We start from the raw sequence: 23465 nt of genomic DNA, 5'->3' as shown, positions 1-23465 counted from the left end.
GTTAGCCGTTAGCTTGTTTGCTATTTTAAGTTGCATTAAAAAAGCCGGTCAAGTGTGAGTCGGACTTACGCAACGAGGACTCCGTACAAAATCATCAATTAATTTTTTTTTTTCTTGTAAAATAATTTACAAAATTACGATTTTCGGGTTTTTTCCTTTACTTGTATTACATGATATTCTTTTCCAAATTTCACAAATATAGGTCAACGGGAGGACCCTACAGGATTTAATTCCCTTTGCGAATGTCAAAATATATATGGAACATAAACGGCCGTATCTTTGGATTGCGTCGATTTAGAAGCTTGATTTTTTCACTGCTTTAAGAGATTGCAGACCTGAGTATATGATATGAATTTCAACTTGATACCTACACGCGTTCCTAAGAAAAAGGGTCTTGGCAGACGGACGAACGGACAACGAAGTGATCCTGTGTTTCATTTTTTCCTTTGGAGCTACGGAGTTCTAAAAAAATGGAAGCTAGTCGAATTAAAACAATTGACAAATTAACTTTATATACGTATTATTACGAGAGCTTTTTTTATACATATTATGTCTATATTATCTGATAACAAATTGTTAAGTATACCTAAGACCAAAAATGGTACAAAATTACTATTATAATAAAATAGGACAATTACAGACTCCATAATAAATCAAAATTTTAAATGTACATAGAATATGACGCGTTGATACTTATAAAGTTTCAGGGTATTACAAATTGTCTCAGAGCAAAACCGAGCCTCCCAATTGCTGGTCATCGCTCAATCAATCATGAAGTTCAATTACTGTAATGTATTTTTATTGGTCACATTCAATTGTATTCCATTCAACTGATATGTAAGTAATGTACTGTAGATGCTTCTACTAGTTTCCTTTTTATTAATAGGATCATCTATCTAGCTATAGATAATGTTCTATACTATGGAAAAGTTAAAAACTCCATCCAGTATAATAAATATATGCATTATAATAATAATAAATAAATAAATAAATGTTTAAGGTCATAGTTTTGTTTTTGTTTTTCCAATATTAATTAGTAAGGAGTTTCACACACTGGCTTCGTTGACAGTGTCGCAGGAGGCAGCGAGCCAAGATGCGGCTGTACATGGTCAGTGTGTAAAGCGCCTAAGTTTTTCTTATCAGCATATCAAATTTTCCATGCAACCCATTGCCATCATACCTACGCTAATGTAAGGTACATTAACATACATACGTACGTACATACATAGGTACGTGTATAAACAAATGACGGCCTTGTCTACGATGTCTATGTGTATACCATAGCTACGTATAATGAACAAGCTTTAGACTTCTTTATTATTTGAACATAACGACCCATCATGCATGCAATTTCATGCCGACCAAAGGAATATTTGTGATGATTAAATTTTGAACTAATACGTGATCAATGTACATGTTCTTTTATTACCCAACAGAGAGCATTCTATTGTAATACTTTTAATTACATGTTTTTTTTTTTTTTTTATGACAAGCTCATACACAACATAAAACTTACAATAAAAATACCTGTGAACATCATAACAACTTACAATATCACACTACTGGGTACGAGTTTCAACCCCTACTAATTTCTTTCTGCGCACGCTGTTAAGTATATATATATATATATATATATATATATATATATATATGTATATATATATTTTAAATATAACATGTTCTTCGCCAAACTATAAATACCACTTGTTGACGAATGAGACACTTCTAAATTACTAACATTCAAATTTTGACTTTTCCTTCTTTTGTAGTAGTGTATAGTATTCCGTTTTCCTAGTCACCTTTTATGACATCTAGGGATGAAAAAGCTGGCGATGACACACTGTATTTTCACTGTCACGGCTATTGTAAAATTTATGACAAATGTATAAAAATAACACATTAATTGACTTGTTATAGTTATTTTTACAATACCGTGGTTTTATAAACTATTATTATATTTATATATATTTTAATTATATATATATATATATATATATATATATATATATATATATATATATATATATATATATATATATGTATATTAATTCTGTAGATTAATTATTGGTTGCGACTAAATGTCGAAACTCACTGACGTGCGATTTAACATTCCAAACGCTATTTAACGTGTTCTTGTACCACTATGTATGTGTCGGAATCGCTAGAAATGTACTCTGCATATCAATAGCCTGCAGACCAATTGTGTCCTCAAAGCCTAAAGTTGTTATTACGTAGTAAGAATAAATGAAATTGTACTTACTGTCTTCGACGCACATCTGATTATCCGGTAGTAGTCGTAAACCGTTAGGACAAGCGCAAGAGACACGTGGTGCGTGGGTTCCTATCCTCGGCGCTGGCAGGCAAAGATGAGAGCAGTGGCCGTTGACAGCGGCGCAGTGGTTGACGCCATCCGGCTGACGGTACGGATGGTACACGTGGATGACCATCGGATTTTGTAGCTGGTATCAAAATAATATCCGTATTACCGTCTTGAAAAATCTTGTCTTATTTATCACATTTACTGGTTAGTTGATTAAATTTATTAAATTCTCATTACTATGCGCTCGACTGCGAAAATAACTTTAGTCAACTAACCAGTGAATTATTTATCTTATGCTAGTGATATGGACTTTTGCAAAAGATCACGTAATTCAGATATATTTATAATAATTATTTTCTATTAATATTTTAGATAAAATCATACTTGGTCAACATGGAATAATCTAAGTAAAAATGTATTTTATACATATTTCTAAAAATTTGTTTCTGTAACTACCTAATTAAATTTTATTTATTCAGTTTGTTGTATTTTCGAACATATTTCTCCAACTTAAACCTTTATTTAATGGCTGTGAATAACAAATACTCGCAAGTAGCTCATAATACAAAGCGCGTGAGCAATGAATTCTCTATTCAACCAACATCAAAAAGGAGGTTCTGAATTCGGTTGTATTTATTGTTTTTACTTTACTATCCAAACTTCTATCGGGATATAATTTTTAATGGAATTCAAGTTAAAAGTAGAACATCATATGTTTACTTATATAGATAAATACAACAACATGTCTATAGGCGACGGTTACCACTTTCCATCAGGTGGGCCTTCAGCTTGTTTGCCATTCTAAGTTGCATAAAAAAAATATCTATCGAAGAAAGTGTAAGCAACCGTTTTTATAAAATGCCACATGAAACAAAAAATGAACCATGTCTACACAAACTCTTGCCTATATTAAACATAGATTTCAAGAAATACGAGTACTGCATTAGATAACGATTAGAGCCTTTCCTTGTAGCCTATCGAATGGGGGAGTCCTATGTTTAATAAGCAATGAAGTCAAAATAAAATCAGTATTTTAGTCTGTCACTTACTGTATGAGTAGAGGTGATAGCTTCAACATCTTTTCCATTGAACTTGTTGGCGCGATATACAGCTGTCTTGTCCCAGTCGGTCCAGTACACCCAATCTTCAAATGTAGTGATGGAGAACGGATGACGAAGCACGTCCGTCGAGTACAGGATGACGCGCCGAGCCGATCCGTCGTAGTTGCACGAAGATATCGTGTTCAGTTTGGCATCCACCTTTTGTTAAAAACAGCCAAGGTTTCAACTTTTTAGATCTTTTGTTAAACGAATACTGCCGTAAGTCATGCCAAAATATAAAAAAATATATTTACTTATGTTTATCTGTACGTTTTGCAAACCTTATTAAAAAGTATAAAAGCTTCTATGGAATCCGTAACTAATCGGCCAGCTTCAAATATGATATAAACATATGAGAAGTCAATGTAAATAATTATAATTTGATTAAAATATTTAAAATATTGTAAGTGCCTTTCTTTAACAAAACGGACGAAGAGCGTCGCACTATAATTATTTTCATTCGTTCGTAAAACTCGTGAAATTCGTTGTAATTTGGCACTACCTCCTAAATGTAACGTATATTTTTTTTTTATACAACTTAGAATGGCAAACAAGCTGACGGCCCATCTGATGGAAAGTGGTAACCGTCGCCTATAGACATGAACAGTACCATGGACATAACAGAGTATACTGTTTCACCCATGATACCCCCCATGCGTTGCCATTCCTGAGGACTCAGGTGTTATTCCTCCGTACCCAGTAAATTCACACCATATCCCACCCTTCAAACCGAAACACAGCCATGCAAACACAACTGCTTCACGGTTGAAACACGAATGGGACAGAGGTACCCAAGCAATCGACTTTTGTACAAAGTCTCCCTCTGGTAAGTTATGTGTAACTATGTATTTTGTAACAAATTTACGCAATTTTTAATACTCAACCAAGCATAAATATAAATACCTGTTTATATTTTAATTGTATTTCGAAATTTGATATAAAAAACAATAAGTATATAGCAGTCTCTGATAAGAAATATGTACGTCTCTCGGTTCATAATATGCAATAATCAATGTATGAAAAGTACCACCGGTACCTACATATATGTTACCCTGTCTATATGACTATCAGAATCTTTGCTCGGGTAGATAGAATTTTTAAAATCGTTTCAGTAATTTTTGAGTTTATTCATTACAAACAAACAATAATCTTTCCTCTTTATAACATAAGTACAAACATAGATGAACTGACAGTAGATTTACAATTATTAATATTAAAAAAATCTCATCAGTGCAGCAAATTTCTTTTGTGTAACACTATTATGTGATCTTTCAGATGATAAAAGAAAAAAAAGTCCTTTTATTGGGGTCGATTTTGAGGCGCCATTTCTCTAAACCAATCTCTAAAATAAATATTCCAATTTGATATCAGAGCGAAATCTTTATTGTAAGGACCACTATGAACTAATTTTTTTAAAAGACTTAAATCAAAACTATTATAACTTTAATGGCCATATAACAGCAATGTCAATAACAAAATTACAGCATGACCCATAAAACAGCAATTTTGCATAAATTATTCAATTAAAATTTTAGGTTGAGACAGGTTTAAAGAGGTGATGCTTCAGAATCAGCCCCACTATCTGTGTCGTCATTTATTCCACAATTTATTAATTAATACAATCATATAAAAATGGCAATATTATAAAATAATTATCATCCTGGTTCAGATAACCTGTACCTTTTAGACCTTTTGCACCTATATTTATCAGTAATTTTAAAATAACATTATATCAAAGTCATTTTCTTGCTCTCTTATATAATTGTGTATAGACTCTTACCTGCTATGTTTGGAATTTGTATAGCCGATTAAGATTTTGTTCAAGGGTAGACGATAATATATATGTACCATTAAAAGTTGTCTTTATGACCGTTACAAATGTAAGGATGATATGCTATGATCTTCTATGATAGGAGTATAAAATTACTATGGCGGCTATAGATTTTATCGAACAGTCGTTTTTTTTTAAACTCACGGGTTCTGTAATATTAGCAGATTCCCGCGACTTTGCTCACTACCCATTATAAACAATATTCATTATAAGCTAAATCAGTATACAAATTATTCTACTCATATATTTTAACTTAGGATATTACCTATACCTATATACATGTACCACATTTCATTGTAATACCTTTAATAGAGTTTGCTTGAAAGAGTATTAAACATCCATTCATAGAAACACATTACAAAGTTTCGCATACGAGTATAGAAAATAGATGTAGGATGTTTGTTTTATTATGATGTTTTATTATACTTTTGCCATTCTTGTGGCAAATACGCGAACCTTAAAATTAAATTCAAATTATTATTAATATGTGCTGCAGTCATTCGCTAAATTAAATTATTTGTGTGATTAGACATTGACGTCATCGTTATGAGTTTTATCACTTATTTTGTAAACATCATAATTACTTATTCAATTATCAGAAAAAAGAAATTGTTGGCATTAATCAATTAACTTCGTATCTTCTTATCAATCAATTCTTTGTTTCTTCCCATCAATCAACTGATTCTTTAATGAATGGCCGTAATGTTTATAAAGATAACATGGTGGTATGGAAGCACAAGTGTTATATATCAGAAATGGCAAACAATTTATCAACACACGTTTTTTTATACTATTGCCATAAAATAGAACGAGACAGAAACATCCGATTTCGTGTTCATTTTCATACGTACAATAACAAACTTATATTTATTTATTTCATCACATGGGTGAGTTTTCCAGTCTCCCAATACACTCACCCAGGAAAGCATCAATACAATAACACATTACAATTATAATTTAAACAATAATAATACATATTAATAAGTTTAAAATATCATACAACCCACAACAATAATAGAAATAACATTTATATCTTAAATATCTAACTATAACCATTCTGCGGTCAATCGACGACACTCCAGTAATTTGCAGTCAAATACGTCTAATTGTGGATACTGGCTCAAACCTTCATTGAGTAGTATCAATGCAAGAGAGAGGGGAGTTTACTTGGCCAACTCTATTCCTCATATCGGAACATCAAATAAATGCCGTATATAAAGAATATAATATAAAGAAGATATATTACCCAATAGACTCTCTTGCGCACGAGGTCCAAAGTGAGGCCGTTGGGCCACTTGACTTCATAGGAGACGATTGTTTGGCGTTGCGATCCATCCATTCCGGCCCGTTCGATTTTAGGTGTCTGTCCCCAGTCGGTCCAGTACATCCAGCTAGACAGACAAATGTTATTTATTTGTTATATAATTGATTTATTCACCTGCATAACGTTAAGTAATACTCTTCATGACGTTTAATTACAATCATTTAGTTTATTTTGTTTGTCTTTATCCTTTATTAAAACAGAGTTCTAATTCAAATATTTTTTATATGTATATTGCTATCTTAGTTTATTGCACATTATATTTTAGTATAATAACGACCGGATTAACTTACGTATATTTTAGTCGAGAAAGCTCAACTAGTTTCGAGACTATCTGATTATTTTTTTAATAGAAATCTTTTTTAACATCTTCCTTCAAATATGAAAGAAATTTTGTCAAGATTCGGTTTTTAATATAAACTATTTTTGCATGCAGTGTGTTTTAATTCAATCATCATTATCAGAACCCACAACCATTGCAAGTTGAGGCAGTGTGTTAAATTGCTACATAACTAAGATTGTCTAAATTATTTTAATTTTTATACCATCCTTCATATAGATAATAGCGAACCGGCCCGGTTTCACACGTGTTATTAGAATTTTAAAAATAATAGGCCTACGTTACTTGCTGATAATGTGGCTTTCTGTAAGGAAAGAATTTTTAAAATTGGTTAAGTAGTTTTTGAGTTTATCCATAATAAACAATCAAACCTTTCCTATTTATATTCTTATAGTATAGATAACACCAATACTATAATAACTTTACGCGTTTCTACTGTTCCTATGGTCATTACTGATAAACCACGTTGTGTCACAATGTGTAATGTCACAGTTTGGGCGCTGAACGGAACTTTGTATAACACTATACTCCGTGCAGTGATCTATTAAGTGAAGATGCCTCGTTTAAAGGTGAAACACGTGTCGCAAAACGTGCATGAACGGATTGGCGGTAGAAGATTGATGGTTAATATGGAAGGTTGTAGAACTTTTGGTAATACATAATAACAGTAGTTAATCTCCGCGTATTGGTAGTCGTCGCACGCATACTAATAATAGCGAAATAAACAAAATACTAATTAACTAACCAGTGATATGAACTTCCGCAAAATAACACCCAGGTGAGTAAATAATAATTTCAATTTATGACATGTAATTAATTGTAGTCAGTATGTATAAGAACGTCTTGTTTGAAAGAATAATGAAACCATCACCATGGTCTACCACTTCACTTGTATGTTATATTATTCTCAAAAATGTTCCGACATTTCACAGTCTTTAAGTAAATAAAAATTACAATTAAACCATATTGACAAAATTGACAATGACACAGCACATTAAGATTTCACTTATGATAAGTATAATTATATATGCTAATATCAACAACTTTTATCGCAATCGGAAATTATTTTCAATAATTTTTTTAGCTCAGATTTCATTTTGTCATCACGCGTTGTTATAATTGATTTATTATGACGTATTATTTACGTATATTATAAAATTCAGTTAAGCGCATGATAAAATCACGGCGATAAGGTTCTCAATCTTGATATTTTTGATTAAAATAGGTTATACTTTTTATCGATAATACTTTATGAATCGATACGATATATTCTTTGATGTAATATGTAACACATTATATTTTAGAGCTTTATATATATATATATATATATATATATATATATATATATATATATATATATTTTTTTTTTTTTTTTTTTTTATTAAGGTTTACTACCTCTTAAGGTAACTTTTATCTGTAAAACATAATTAAATTATTAGATTATTAGCAATAAGTTTCTTCTAACGATTCTTTAATTTAACATAACAGTAATGATGAGTAAGATGTCGGAACAAACATACAAACAGACAAATTTTATAAAAACGCTCGTGTTGGCATGTATTGCTCTTATTAATTATCCGTTATATCAATTTCTCTTAAGTGTCTCTCATGTACAGACATCGTCTAGTTACAATTTTATCATATTAGTAAAATATGATCATGTTAAGGATTCTTTTAGATTTACAAATATATAAAAATATACATACCAAAATTGTATACCAACATATTACTTATTTATGTAAAGACTCGTAGTGTTTGACGAAACGTGCGCTAACCAATATACCAAGTAATTTCATCTCTATGAATCCGCTTATCGGTTTTTATTCTTTCAATAATACTTACTTTATTATGGCTCATAGTATTCTTGTTTAGGTATGTGATAATCAGGTAATATTTATATTATTTATTTAATACCCACTGCCTTATCTTACAAATCCTTAGCAAAACAAGTTCTTAGTATAAGCTACATATTACTTGATAATGATTATACGTTAGTCTAGGCACATTTTTCCTTACATTAATATTGATCAATTTTCTACTGTAGGTAAAGGCATAACATAATCCGACTAATCCTAAAATAACTTTGTAATCGGTCCAACGAATTATTACTTGTAGAATTAGTATAAAAATTATATGAACTTACCCATCAAGTGGGTTAAGTGCGATCGCTCTTGGCTCCTCCAGTTGATCCCTGATGAGTATCTTCCTCATATTACCCTGCAAGTCTGACAGCTCGATATGGTTCTTGCCTGTGTCCGTCCAGTAAAGGTGGTTGTATATCCAATCCACAGCTAATCCGTCAGATGTGATCAGCTGATCTCCGATGACAACAGTACGTTGACTACCTTCATCAATTGGCGCTCTAAAATAAAAGAAGCATATAAATATATTAATTATATGTCTTCTGACTTTGGAGTGCCTAATTGTGCGTTTTTATTAGATATATAGTCTCTCTTTTAATATCACTATTGAAATTACCAGAGGGAGACTTTGTACAAAAGTCGATTGCTTGAGTACCTCTGTTCCATTCGTGTTTCAACCGTGAAGCAGTTGTGTTTGCATGGCTGTGTTTCAGTTTGAAGGGTGGGATATGGCGTGAATTTACTGGATACAAAGGAATAACACCTGAGTCCTCAGGAATGGCAACGCATGGGGGGTATCATGGGCGAAACATTATACTCTGTTATGTCCATAGTACTGCTCATATCTATAGGCGACGGTTACCATTTTCCATCAAGTGGGCCGTCAGCTTGTTTGCCATTCTAAGTTGAATAAAAAAAATTGTCATTCCTTGCTCTCTTGATAAAACTATCTGCAATGACAGTGTTTCATTTAAAAGAAGACCAAGTTGCTTAGAATATAGAGGTTTCTGCTAATTAAATTTTCAATTTTGACTGATTGATATAAAAATAAATAAATACGTATGTATGTTTAATTCCGTTATCATTGCTATGTGTGACTACCAACACTCAAAGATTGACTACCACTATTACTATCAAAAGTTCCACAACCTTCCACATTGGCCATTGATCTCTTACTGTCATTTTATTCACGCACGTATTGCGACACGTATTTCACCTCTAAATAAAACATCTTCAAGCCTGCAGATGCCTCGTTAAAAGCTAATAGCAAGGTTCTAGAATTTCTGGAAGTAATAGTGATGACCGATCTTCAAGTGTTGGCAGTCACACACATGCTAATAGTAGCGGAATCAAACAAAATAATTGTAATCAAATAACCAGTGATATGGACTTCCGTAAGATAATACTTAGTTAAGTAAAATATATCAAACATACATCATCCATCTAATCTGAAACTAAATAGGGTACTTACTTAAATATGCTAATTCAACGAAATGAAAGACTCACGGATGAATTATATCCATTCCATTAAGTGCGTAGTTTTGCGTAAGATTTAATATAATATTGTATTCTATATACATGTATCATGGGAATTTTAAGAACTTGCTATGTTTGTCGTTTATGACAATTGTTTCAACTTCACCCAGAAGTCTTCTTTAGAGTGAGTACATTGAATTTCTTAATTAATTATTACACGCGCCACTCCTCCCCATCCCACTTCTTTATATAACAGGAAAAACAGACGTAATGCAACTTTTGTTTTTCCTATTCTGTAAATGGAGTACCTTAAGTATTTTACCCTCGAAATCCAATTACTTTGAATTGATCAATATTAGATCATGAGTATTAGATACTTTTATAGGATAAGTAGATACAAAAGGGTTACTTATCGGAATTAATTCTTTGTCTTTATTTTTAAGTGATTAAATTAATTAAATAATATTCAGATAGCACCTGGTGGTTAATGACTCCGAGTGTGCGTGTCATGTCATCAGCGTCTTACACTGAAGTGGTGAATTAAGTTCTAACCGACACCAAATTAATTGACATCGAAACCTTCAATGATAGTAGATAAGTTAACAATGCGCGAGCCTACTGCCATTTCTTAAATTAATTTAGTTTGTTAATTGTATTTTTTATAATTTTCAATATCAAACTTAAACTTTGGAGTCCTAAATTTGGCGTCGTCATCATTTTTGTCTTTAATTTTTCGCTGCTGAGCATATGTCAACAAAACCTGCTAATTATCCTAATTGGGAAAAAGAGATTGTTAACAATGGGGACTAACGGACTTACTATAACTAATAATTAACACACCTTGACAGGTGGACATCGAAACCATCGAGTGGACTAATTAGCCTACTTTCATCATCGCCTATCATCTCACTGATGCTCCGCCAATGTATACTGATGGCACAAGCTGCGTTAGCATTTCATTATTATACATAAAGAAGTATCATATTTATTAGTGCAAGCAGTCGATCAATAACTCACTTGTAGATTTTCTCATCAGCAACATCACTCCAAAATATCATGCCCGTTCTGAAAACATAATCCAGTGCTGTCGCCGACTTCGTATCATTAACGATGGCTACCATCTCATGGTGATCAAGGCTGATTTTGCGGATGTCAAATCGTCTAGCGAACAGTAGAGACGGATGGCCTTCTGTAGCTTTACACCTTGTGCGATCGCGTGGGTCCCGTGCATATCCGGCATGACATTCACATTTAAATGTACCTTTCTCGTTGATACACATTTGAGAACAGGCGCCCGGATCAGCACATTCATCGATATCTGAAAAATAAAAGAAATAAAAATAATTTAAACGTATGATTATTCTATTTTAGTTATTAAAGTGTTCTGTTTTTCTTGTGCGTTAAATTACCAATTTGAAAGAGTGATAAAGCTCTAATACAGTGAACGATCTATATAAGCAACATCTCTATAAGCAACATTTTTTATATTTTATTTATTCTACTTAGCTTAGTAAAAGAAATAAGTAGAAATATTTTCCAGATGGTAAAGTATTTTTATACTCTTTTTTTCCCTATATGCAACTTATCCCAACAAGATTTTTTTTTATTAAAATTGGTTTAAATGAGTTGCTTATATAGAGCGTTCACTGTAGTTGAAACAGGTTTATAAAAAGGTTTTAATTTTTTTTTTGTTTATTACTATAAAAATTATCACAAATAATCCAGAAACCATGTGTGTTTGCTATCAAATCCGTTAAGCAGCTTGGGTTGATACCTAAGTCGTTGAATTCTTCAGGAGTAGGTATCCAAAGAAGTGAATTACCTATTCTGAATAAAGTACTTTAAAAAAGGAGGGTTTCCATCCATATATTTTTGTGTATATTATATTGTACTCGATACGCTAATTTTAAACTGCTTTGTATAACTCTTTTTTTTTAAGTTGGTAGTAAATTCCCGTATTGGTTTTATTTTAATACTTTGTCAAGATTAAAATTGCTTTTTTTGTCGTACACAATTTTTAATTATCAATGTTTAAAAAAAAAAAAATTAATAATCACTATTGATCTTATTCATTCATTCTTTTAAACACATTTAAATATGCACACAGGGCGAACTTAATACTTAATCTTATCCTTAGATATTTTCGATTTTATCGTCAATAAATGAATTAATTATTGTAAGAAATTAATCTAGTTATAAATGTAATAAGAAATATGCCTAGAATTGCGACATAGATATCGTCAAATAATAAGAAAAATCGTAATTAAATTGAAAACCGTCTGTTTAAGACGGCTTTCATTGGACATATTTAAACTGTCCATAAATGACAATTTTCATTATGTCCCAACACGTCTCAACGAGGCAGCCTTTCGAGTATACTGATAGAATTTTAACTATTCTTTTTTTCTAAAAAGTACCTAGCTATTAAAGAAAAAGAGGTCTTGAATTGTCGAGGGTTATTATTTTACATACAAATGACGATAAAGGTCTAATTAGTGTTGTCGGTAAAATAAAAAGTTCATAATTTGTTTTAGTTATGCCAGTCACGGCAACGTTACCGGTTAGAGTCTTATTATGGGCACTTAAAACCTGACAGTTTTGCAGATTAAATGGAGCTGCTTTGCAAAATTGCAACTAAAAGGATAGACAAAATAGGCCAGTTTGTATTCGCGTGGCCTAAACCTGTCAAATATTTAAAAGTGTGTAATAAACCTGGAAGCTTATGCAAGTAGTTCCTAACAGTTGTATCAGCTCTTGGGTTAATTTTGGAAACATTTCCTATATATTTCGTACAGATTTCATTCTAGCATTATGATGTTTCCTCAAAATTTAATTTCGTTCGATTTGTTCTAAAGTATTAAAATATAACCTTTGTAAGTAAATTACGCACCTTCACATGTTCTGTTGTCAATGAGCTTATATCCTTTATCACAATCGCAGTAGTAACCGACAGGGGTGTCAACACAACGCTGCGTGCATCCGCCATTGTTCTTTGCGCATTCGTTCTCCCCGCACTTGTCCCTGGGCTCATCTTCAAAATCTGGACAATCTGGCTTCTTGTCACATAACTTCGACAGCGGAATACACATGCCACCACCGCAATCGAATTCTGTTTTCTTGTCGCATACAGGCTTTGAACGGGCTGTGGAATATTATAATATTTATTAGCCGATATTTTTCATATGAAATGAAATGAATGAGTGTTTAACAATGAAGTCAACAGATTATTCATATACTTATAGAAGTCAAGGCCATGAATATTAGCGTATATAATATACATTCATACTTAGATTATATAGATAAAGCACCAATTGTAAAAAACGGAACAACTTTTAGTTCGCCAAAGGTCAAATGAGTTGACACTTGTTTTTTTTTTAAACAAAACAAAATCACTTTTTTTTTCAGTGATCAAGACGATTTTTAAATTAGAATATTAAGTATAATCCTGATATAAAGATATAATGTAAGGTTAGGTTTATATAGTTATAACCAATAACTTTACTACCTTTGCCCAGTTATACCTATTATAATACTAATTTTTTCCTGTGACTACATCTACTAGACCACGATATATTAACCGGGATAAAAAGTAGCCTGTCCTTTTCTATTCCAAATAGTAAATACACGTAGAGACATGCCAAATTTCAAGACGATAAAGATAACAAATTGATTTTATTGTTTATATTTCTAGCTGTACCCCATGGCTTCGTCCGCGTAAATCATTATATAAAATATCCTATGTTTTCAGTTAGGATATACGTATTTGTATACCCAATTTCTTTAAAATCTGTTCAGTGGTTATATGAAAGAATAACAAATATACATTCTATATCTTCACAATCTTTTACGTTTATCATTATTGTAACAGGATTAGTAAGGATTATCAGTTGTAATATAAATACTTTATGTACATTAAGTATTTTATAAAGAAAACTTACTGCAATTAAATTCATCACTGCCATCTGGACAGTCCTTGTCTCCGTTGCAATACAACGCTCCTGGGATGCAGCTGTGGTCTTTGCATTGAAACTGATCCAGTCTACACGTGACGTTTCCTCTGCAGAGCTCCGGCGCTTCATCATCACCACCAGGGCAGTCGCGGTCGCCGTCACACACCCATGCTCTGTGCACGCATGTTAAGCGATCACGACACTCGAACTCTGCTGACAGGCACGGTGATGTTGTCTTCGGTGTTGATACACATTCCTGAAAAAACATTATAAATTGTTCTTTATTACATATTTTAAGTGTTTTTATTTAAAATTGGAATATCGTCCGATGTGTAATGCTTATTTTTTTATCGAAACGCCCTCTAGTACTTATTGTACATTTGTACAGTATTGTAATGGTGATACTTTTGTTATCACTCAGGCTGCGCGGTGTGCGTCTTTCTCTGACCGGTACTCTCATCCAGACTACCGTTGCGGATGCGGGTCTCCATTTACAAGACCTGGACGTAGGTCCTTACTCTCACGGCTCACTTACGCCGCCCCGCTTGGTATGCACTATGTTCTCCGATGCTAAGGCACCGGCTGCAAGCCCAGCAAAACATCGCTTATGCGCGAGAGCGGGCAGATACGTCCACAACGACGTCATCGCCTACAGCTTAAGGGTCCCGTCAATCGAAGAGTTCGTCGTCGGCATGGCGAGCAAAATATTCGCTCGTGCCAACGGCGGACCGCATCTCCACCTAATGCGCCAAGCGCCGCATGCGTGTCCACCGGACTGCCGGCCCACGCCTAGGGACCTCCTGTGCACGAGCGAATAGCGACCGTGATACCTCGTCGTCCAAAACGACGACACTTTCTTATACCCATAAGCCTCACTCTCTTCTTTCTCTTTCCTCCCTCTTACCCGTTCTAAGTTTGTAATTATGCCGGGTCGACACGCTTCTTGTGTCAGTTAACAATGTGTGAAGAATTTATTAATTTTACTAACACCATATTATATTTATTGGGAACTGATGAGAGGGTTGAAGAAAGATTATCTTATTATATTTAAGAGGAACCTCTGTGGCGTCTGTAAATAAATATTGTACATATTCATCACATAGCCACTTATCAACATCATTACTTTCTTTTCCATCAAGAGGGTTAATTTAATTGTACATACATATTTCACCTCTTTCTTTCTTTCGGACTGGTCGTACAGACAACAGCGACGTTTACTTCTTACATTCATTTTGCTATCGATTTCTCCATATCGAACTTCTAATTTCCGTTTTTATATATTATTTTCTACATATTCCTTTGTATATAATATTTACCTTCTGTATATAATATATGTGAATAGACAAAGTTAGTTGTTATACTTATTTTCTCTGATCAACTACACCTCCCTCACTACCGCCTACATCAAAAAAAGATAGAAGAGGATGTCACGTCGACATACACATATCACCTGTGTATGTCGGCTAAAAATCGAGGGACCCGGAGGTGGTAGCCTCCGGAATTGAAGCTGGGGCAATGGGGTACTCCCCGAGGCCCCTATCTCGCTCGCCCTCAAAGCATGCAAAGAAGATCTAATTGATTTTGTTATTACTAGATGGCGTTAAAATATTTATAAAATTAAAATCAAAATGACATGACTAATGTGCACAAATATAATGATAAGAACAATTTATTTTAAATGTAATGTACAAAGGCGAGCTTATCTCTATTAAGAGATTTCTTTCAGCAAACCAAAAAGACAAGGGTTTTATGAAGTAAACAGACTTATTAATTACAGAAAAATTAAGTAAGTCCTAAAATGCAGAAAATATCCTGTAAACTATCATTAATTAAACATATTGATAAGAGCACAGTTCCCGGTTTAAACTTCAATCGTTTTGGAATGTTCTCAGTCGTCCTATAATTGCTGGAAAAATATATTTCCATACATTGACAGTATTTCTATAATATAAATCTGCCAGATAACTTTAGCGCAAAGTTAGTCCAGTTATATAAAAGTCTTTTACTAACAAAAGGCTTAATCAATTTTATACATGAGATCTGTTTTTAATTAATCATAGGGTCTTGCATAATATACCTATACCTTTATTTTTTATTTTCTAGAAGTACATGGAAACAGTATATTCTATTGCTGTGCAAACGATATGATTATAGACTGTATAACATGGTAATTATACGAGGGCAAATTGGGAATGTTCCAAATGAATGTTGAGACACGAAAATATATCCGCTCAGAGAGTGCCTTGTGGGAATATGAGGGCGTATAAAAGAACAAATAAAATATACCTAATCAAATGTTTTGTTATATAAACAGAGACCATTGGGTTGGATCCGAAAAGGAAGTGTTCGCAATGAAATTAATGTTGTATACAAACAAACATATGAACTGACATAAATGTACACACTTCGTTACAGAACAAAAAAATCAGCGTTGAATTACGACATTTTATACTTCTATATACGAATATGAATATTAATATTTTATATTATCAAAACCATGATCAGTGTGATTATAGTTAACTTACTTAATAATCAATTAAAAATCGATAGGACTCAAAAATTGTCATGCGCACAGCATTTATTTCATTGCTAGTAAGCAGAAAAAAACTGTGTGATAACAATATAAGAATATATCAAATGTGTTACGTCTTCTTTCAACCCCAGAAGAGAGTCGAAAGAGGTGATTAAGAGAATAAATTACGAGTGGATTATCAATGCAAGAGAAAAAAAACCTCAAAAGAAAATCCTTTACCAATTCGCCTAGCAAGCGAGGTAATACGATTAATAGGTTAAGATATTCCTTTTGTTAGGTGAGACCCAAATTAGTATTATCTCGTCTAGTAAGAATATGTCAGCCATGTTAATACGAGGTCTGTCCGGAAAGTTCGTATAAAAGTGTTCTGGAATGCGAGAAAGAGGAGTGGGGAGGCCAGGTAAGCGCAGGACCCCTTCCTTATGTCCCTAACAATGCTTCAGTTCTGGTCTGACCGCCGTGCGGTGCGAACTGGCTTGTCACGCCATCTGTGAAGTTACCTCTTAACGAAACCCCGTCGGCATGGAGCCCGCTTCCGTTGAAGAGCAGCGCGTCGTAATCAAGTTTCTCTCGAAACTCGGCAAGAATGGCCGTGAAATTTTTGCCGATCTCAGAACAGTTTATGGGGATGATGCTGTGAAGGAACCAACCGTCCACAAGTGGCTAAAAAGATTCAGAGAGGGCCGAGACAATGTTGATTGTTTTTTTCGATGTTCGGGGGATTGTCCATCAAGAATTCGTCCCTCCAGGCCAGACAGTTGATGGAAAATTCTACGTCGATGTGCTCAGACGCCTCAAAGCTCGTGTGGCACGAGTTCGTCCAGAATTGGCGCGAGAGGGGCGTTGGATTCTTCACCACGACAATGCCCCTGCCCACACCTCTCTTGTTGTCCGTGAGTTTTTGAGTAAAAATTCCATTACGGTGACCGAACACCCCCCTATTCGCCGGATTTGGCCCCGTGTGACTTCTTCTTGTTCCCAAAAACCAAATTGGTACTTCGGGGGCGGCATTTGGGGGACATAAATGAGATAAAAAAAGCTACGACGGGGCAGCTGAGAAACCTACAACCAGAGGACTTTCAAGGAGCCTTCTCACAGTGGAAACGGCGTTGGCACAAGTGCATTATGTCACAGGGGGAGTACTTTGAAGGGGATAAAATTGATTTACCTGAATAATTGTAAAATAAAATTTTTAAAAAACTTTTATACGTACTTTCCGGACAAACCTCGTAATGTAGATTTTGCAAGCTGTAAGCATGAGTGTTATAAGTAAAATTTAAACAGTTACCAACAAAATACTTTACTAGCATACGGTCTATCTAAATACTTTTATGTAGCCTAATTGTTCTATAATCGCCGTTAAATAGTTTTAGTATTTACACTATCCTATATAAAGATAATAAATATGATCAGTAAAGTTGCGTAATGTGGCTATTAACTTTTACGGCTTCTGTGCTTGTACATTTTTCCATCCAATACAACTATGTAAGAGCTAAATAAATTTTGCATATGAAATAAACCGAATATAAATCTCATAAAACTTTTGCTTATAAAGTTACATCAGTGTATAGCAAGTGTGTGATCGTACAGTGTGTGACCAGTTATCAATGTTCATATAATCATGCCCTTATATTTTGGAAAGTACTCGTATTATAAATAAAACCTCTATTATCAAGATACTTACCATCTCATCACTTCCATCCGGACAGTCAATATCTCCATCACAGCGCCATCTAGCAGATATGCAATGGCCATCCGCACAAGAGAAATGCGTGTGAGGTTGACACGTAGGTGTTGGGCATTTCACTTCATCACTGTCATCGCCACAGTCATCATCGCCATCACAAACCCATCGTTGTTGTATGCATTTTCCATTCCCGCATGTGAATTCATCAGAACGACATGTTTCATCTGGATATAAAAAAATAATTTTTAACTCATCAACACAGACATATATAGGAGTAAATATGTAAGAAAGAACAATTTCTTAACACAACGAATTTGGTCGGTCTCTGTATATAAAAAAAAAATGTTAAAAAAATAGGACTTTGAGTTTTCGATGGGTAACTACAATCTTTTTATTTTCTGTTTAATATTGAACAAATACTTTATTATTAGTGGACCTACTTTCACAAAAATTCTTTCGAGATACACAGAGAGAATCAATTGTCAAATCCTTATATACGTCTCTTACTCAATTCACTTCTATAATTAGTCTCATGCATATACTCCGGTTTCGACTCTTGATTCCTCCTTCAGACAGAACTTATTTGTTCCCTAATTAAAAAACCTTAAGTACTTATATAAACTAGAAAGGTAAATAAATTATCCAATTTTAAAAGAAAAGCTGTAATTTGTATTGCATACATAAAATAACATGCAAAGAATAATTGAATATATGTAAAACATGAATATACCACAAAAAAAATTAACACAGAGAGCATGTTAACCAGCAATTGGAAAAACAGTAATTTAATATTAATCCATGGCACGGTAGGGATATAAATAACGAAGAAAGGAAAATAAAAATAACCCTAACACAAAAAAATTATTGCTATCTTGCAAAGTATTTCATTTTCTAGTCCCTCGTTTCAAATGTCGCCTCTGTTACACTTTTTTTTTATTATATCGCTCTATAGTCTCTAGTTCTGAAATATCTCCATTTAATTAAATTTCTTTACAAAAATATATACATAATTTAGAAAAAAAACTTTCGTATAATAAAACGATGGACGACACACGTAACACTCGTATATTATAGGGTTTTAAAAATACCTCTTATATAAGTATGCCTAGAACATCACGCAAATTTCTCACTATAAATTAACTACGGTTTACTACAAAATGTAAGAAAGTAATCCCCTCTTCTTGTCATAGTTCAAAGTTTTTAACACTATCTAATTTAGAGAATTTCATTTCTTAAATTACAGCAACCGAAATTTGAAACTGGGTCTTAATTTACATAAAATAAGATACCTTGTTCCTGTATTATAATCAGGAATAAGGTATCTTATTTTATTGATTATATAATTGACATCAAACCACTGTAATTGTCTTAGATAGGACTTCGATTATATTCAATATTCTGTTATTATCATTATAACTATATAGGCAAATAATGGAATTAGTTATGACATAATCATAGCGATGCTTTCAGGAGCCTAAGAAATTTGGCGAGTGTTGGGGTACACACGCAACGTCATCGCTCACGCTTCAGGGCGGGTCGAACCGGTGCGGGTAGATAAGAATTTATAGACGGATGAGCCGGGCGTTGATAGAATACAGAGTGTTTGGTTGGGGTGGGACCCCCAATGATTGATTGATACTGCCGAAGCCGAAGAGGAATAGTTAAACATCGGGTCCATCAAAGGTTTAAAAACGTGGGTAAACTTTGTTTTCTTTTAAAACATTACAACCAATAAATTAAATTGAAGATAATGTTTACAGCGGCGTTGTAACATTATTGCTCATATATTATATAGTCATGCTCTTTGTGCTATTTAAGCGACCTTTACGATTATATGATAAAGCAGTTAAGATCATGCAATTTTCATCATATAAATTTCAGGATTGAAGCTAAAAACATAATTAGATAATAATAATAACACGTATAACCAATTCTTGCTATATTAATTTTGCAATCAAATGATGGTGTGACCAAAAAATAAATGAATGGAGACCCAAATATGAAGTAAAAAAAGAACGTACTTACTTATAGATAAACAATATAATAGTTATTTACTTATACATAAAACATATCATAGATAATTAAAAATTTACACTATTTGAAAGAAAAGTTAAAAAACTCTTACTGCATGCTTTTTCATCAGATCCATCGGAACAGTCAGGATTGTCGTCGCACATCCAGGTGAGCGGCACGCATTCTCCGTGCTTTCCCCGGCAAGTGAACTCTTCAGGATCGCAAGCCTCCACTTCTGCCAACCCAAGTCATGCACATGCTAAGTATGTACGATGCGAGTAATATGATATAACGCCCGAGCAGAAATTGGAGGATGACACGTCATAAAACTAAATTAATTTAATATCATCGCAACTTCATGCACTTCATTACTAATACCTTTCTGTGTAATCCTAAAATCAATGCTTGGGCTGAGATGTGACACGAATAAAGGAAAATACACACCCGACGACTTCATAACTGTTGAAAACTCAAATACAATTGTACTGAGATAAACGAAAACTTTAGATTGAGCTCAAACGAAATTACTTATTTGATATGTCTTCAAATACAATTATTACGTTCATTCGTTCCAAATTTCCCTTTCTCTTTTAAGAAAATTTGATAAAAAATCCTTTGTGGTACATAGGTACGTTAATGTAATCATAATTATATTTTTCCGTTGCTTTGTTTTCTGTTTTGTATTACAATATTTTTATAATTCACGTATTTTTTTTTTATTTTTTTTTCATAAATTGTATTTACCTAAATATTAGACTTTTAGATTTACCCACGAATATTATTTTTATTGCATGCTCTTAGTGCAGACATTTTTCTATTATCGTCTTCCTCATGCCAATAATTGTCCTGTAACATGCTGATTGTATCGAGCATGCTCTTACCGCATTGATGTTCATCAGAACCGTCAGGGCAGTCGGCCTCATAGTCACATTGCCATGAGGCTGGAATGCAGTATCCAATTGTGCATACAAATTTGTGTTCAGGGCAACTTCGTACTGTAGCTGCGTATTAAAAGTTAAATTGATATTGCAAATCACTAACAGATTGAAATCAAACGATAAGCAAAGAAAACTCCAAATCAATATTATGTACAAACGCGACTTGACCAAATAAAATCAGAATCTTTATTTGAGTCTAACATTGTATTATGTTGTCATTAACAAATAAACTCCAAATTAACTATCATGATTTTATAAGAATCTTCCAAGAGAATTTGGCAAATAGAAACACAAATCATACCTAATTATTTATCATTGATTTATAATAAATGATTGAATTTTTGGCATTGAACATGTTAGTATTCCCCACGATTTCTCGCGACTAATTCGCGAACAGTATCCTATATGTTAATGTGAAAAATGAACTCTTTCCTCTTTTGCCATAATAATTTAAGTATTTACTTATTCTCATTTCTTGACTGTTGCGTTTAGCTCAGTAGATAATTATATAAACACTAGTCTAGGTATTTGACGGAAGTTATATTTCAAATAGATGGAAATATATACATTGCTACCTCCTATGTGTGTTTCTACTTCATATATAAATTTTAATAAATAATCTTCGCTATCATAACAGTAGGTAATATTGCTACATTATTACATAGTACCTACGTACTAAAGTTATATGTACACCACATTGCGTGTCCATGCCAAATAAAAAGGATTTTCCATTATGTCGGGTCGACTTACAATGGCACTAAGTGTACAAAGTTGTGAGCCCGCGGTTGCCATAACCCTCCCCTTGAAATAAAGCCTTGCGAACTTCCGCTGGCTTTTTGTACATATTGTTACTGTTTGAGAAAAAAAACAACAAGGAATTAGAAGTCCGCTTTACTGGCTTTTATTGAGTCACTTACTTCTTTTAGGATTGTTTGTCGAATTTCTGGACACCGATTTTAAATTGCCTTTATCGTTGTCCTTAATTTTGAGGTGTGTGAAATTAAAATAATTTTACGAAATGATTATGATTGTCCTAATTTATTTTTTATAGTTTATTTTTTTTTATATATTTTATATATAATATACTCTTAATATACAATTAACTAAGTTGCTCAACTTTCATTATAAAATATCTACAAATTAAGCCCAACCAATCTATGTATATTTCGATCTTCATAGATTGTTCAATTTATGAAAAAAAAAGAGCGTCGTGACCTATTAGTTGGTAATTGTCCCGACTCACGAGATGGAGAACAGGAGATCCATTTAACTTATAAAACATTGTTGTATTATAATAGTGAAACTGAGATCATCATTAGCCGGCCAAGTCAAAAGTATTAATACCTTTTTCAAAAAATATTAATAATAAAAAATTGTCACTACAATTAGAAAAAAAAGTATATACTTCTCATTGTATTATTCAAATGGCGGGTTTATATTCATATTAAAAATATTTATTCCTAGAATTGTATATTAGTTGGAGTAATATTTTTGTAATGCATAAATTCCTCATACGAATATTTATGAATTTGTATAATTTGTAATTACATGACATATAGAAAATTCATAAACATCTCTGACTAGCCTTTCAGGGATAGAGTCGTGAGCATGAATATAATGGCTTCGCTTTTATTTTTTATTTAAAGTAAAGGAAATGGGTCAGATATATAATATAACCAACTATCCTATTAATAGGTACACAGTAGGTACAGTACAAGTAGGTGCAGTTAGTCAAGGTATTAATTTATGGTATTTGACTAATACGATAGTATCTTCCCTTTGAGCTACACACATCTTTGAGGAAATCAGTTTACAGTGAAACGATCCGAAGTAAATGCTCATGGAAGTGAATGTGTAATTCGAATTATATATATTTGAATTATATGTATATGCGATTCTTTATAATGGGTGATAATAGAATGGTAACCCCACCCGCGCTATCGGTATACACCGGCGGGGCACCAGTAAAGGATGATAGGTGAGGATGAAGCAGGTCAGTTAGCCCATCGTGACGAATTCAATAAGAATTGTTCACGATGGTTTCCAGGGGAAACCACGTAGAGATCGACCTAATATGTCATATTGCTAACAATG

The 23465-nt window shown here is 33.1% G+C and overlaps 1 protein-coding gene across 13 annotated transcripts in view; it reads right to left on the bottom strand.

Annotated features, from left to right (window-relative positions):
- Positions 1 to 23465, bottom strand: part of LOC113518177 (very low-density lipoprotein receptor) — a 238535-nt gene that overhangs the window by 12536 nt on the left and 202534 nt on the right. For 9 of the 13 annotated variants that reach the window (XR_004224143.2, XM_052902639.1, XM_026902968.3 and 6 more), the window contains 9 exons: positions 20546 to 20668; positions 18418 to 18644; positions 14189 to 14456; positions 13141 to 13392; positions 11268 to 11568; positions 9056 to 9274; positions 6498 to 6642; positions 3370 to 3579; positions 2261 to 2459 (listed from right to left, as the gene is read on the bottom strand). Coding sequence is in view for 12 of the 13 variants with exons in the window: in XM_052902639.1 (XP_052758599.1) it covers positions 2261 to 2459; positions 3370 to 3579; positions 6498 to 6642; positions 9056 to 9274; positions 11268 to 11568; positions 13141 to 13392; positions 14189 to 14456; positions 18418 to 18644; positions 20546 to 20668 (1944 nt within the window). In the remaining variant the exon portion in view is untranslated. Of the gene's footprint in view, positions 1 to 2260; positions 2460 to 3369; positions 3580 to 6497; positions 6643 to 9055; positions 9275 to 11267; positions 11569 to 13140; positions 13393 to 14188; positions 14457 to 18417; positions 18645 to 20545; positions 20669 to 21314; positions 21435 to 23465 lie in introns of all 13 variants that reach the window. The other 4 variants (XM_026902972.3, XM_026902969.3, XM_052902652.1 and 1 more) reach the window with 1 other exon arrangement.

Source organism: Galleria mellonella, unplaced genomic scaffold (genome assembly GCF_026898425.1).
Source record: "Galleria mellonella isolate WM207_F2 unplaced genomic scaffold, CSIRO_AGI_GalMel_v1 utg132, whole genome shotgun sequence".
In the NCBI taxonomy this organism is placed as follows: Eukaryota; Metazoa; Arthropoda; class Insecta; order Lepidoptera; family Pyralidae; genus Galleria; species Galleria mellonella.
The sequence above is the reverse complement of the archived record's forward strand: the minus strand, read 5'-3'. Positions and strand labels throughout refer to the sequence as shown.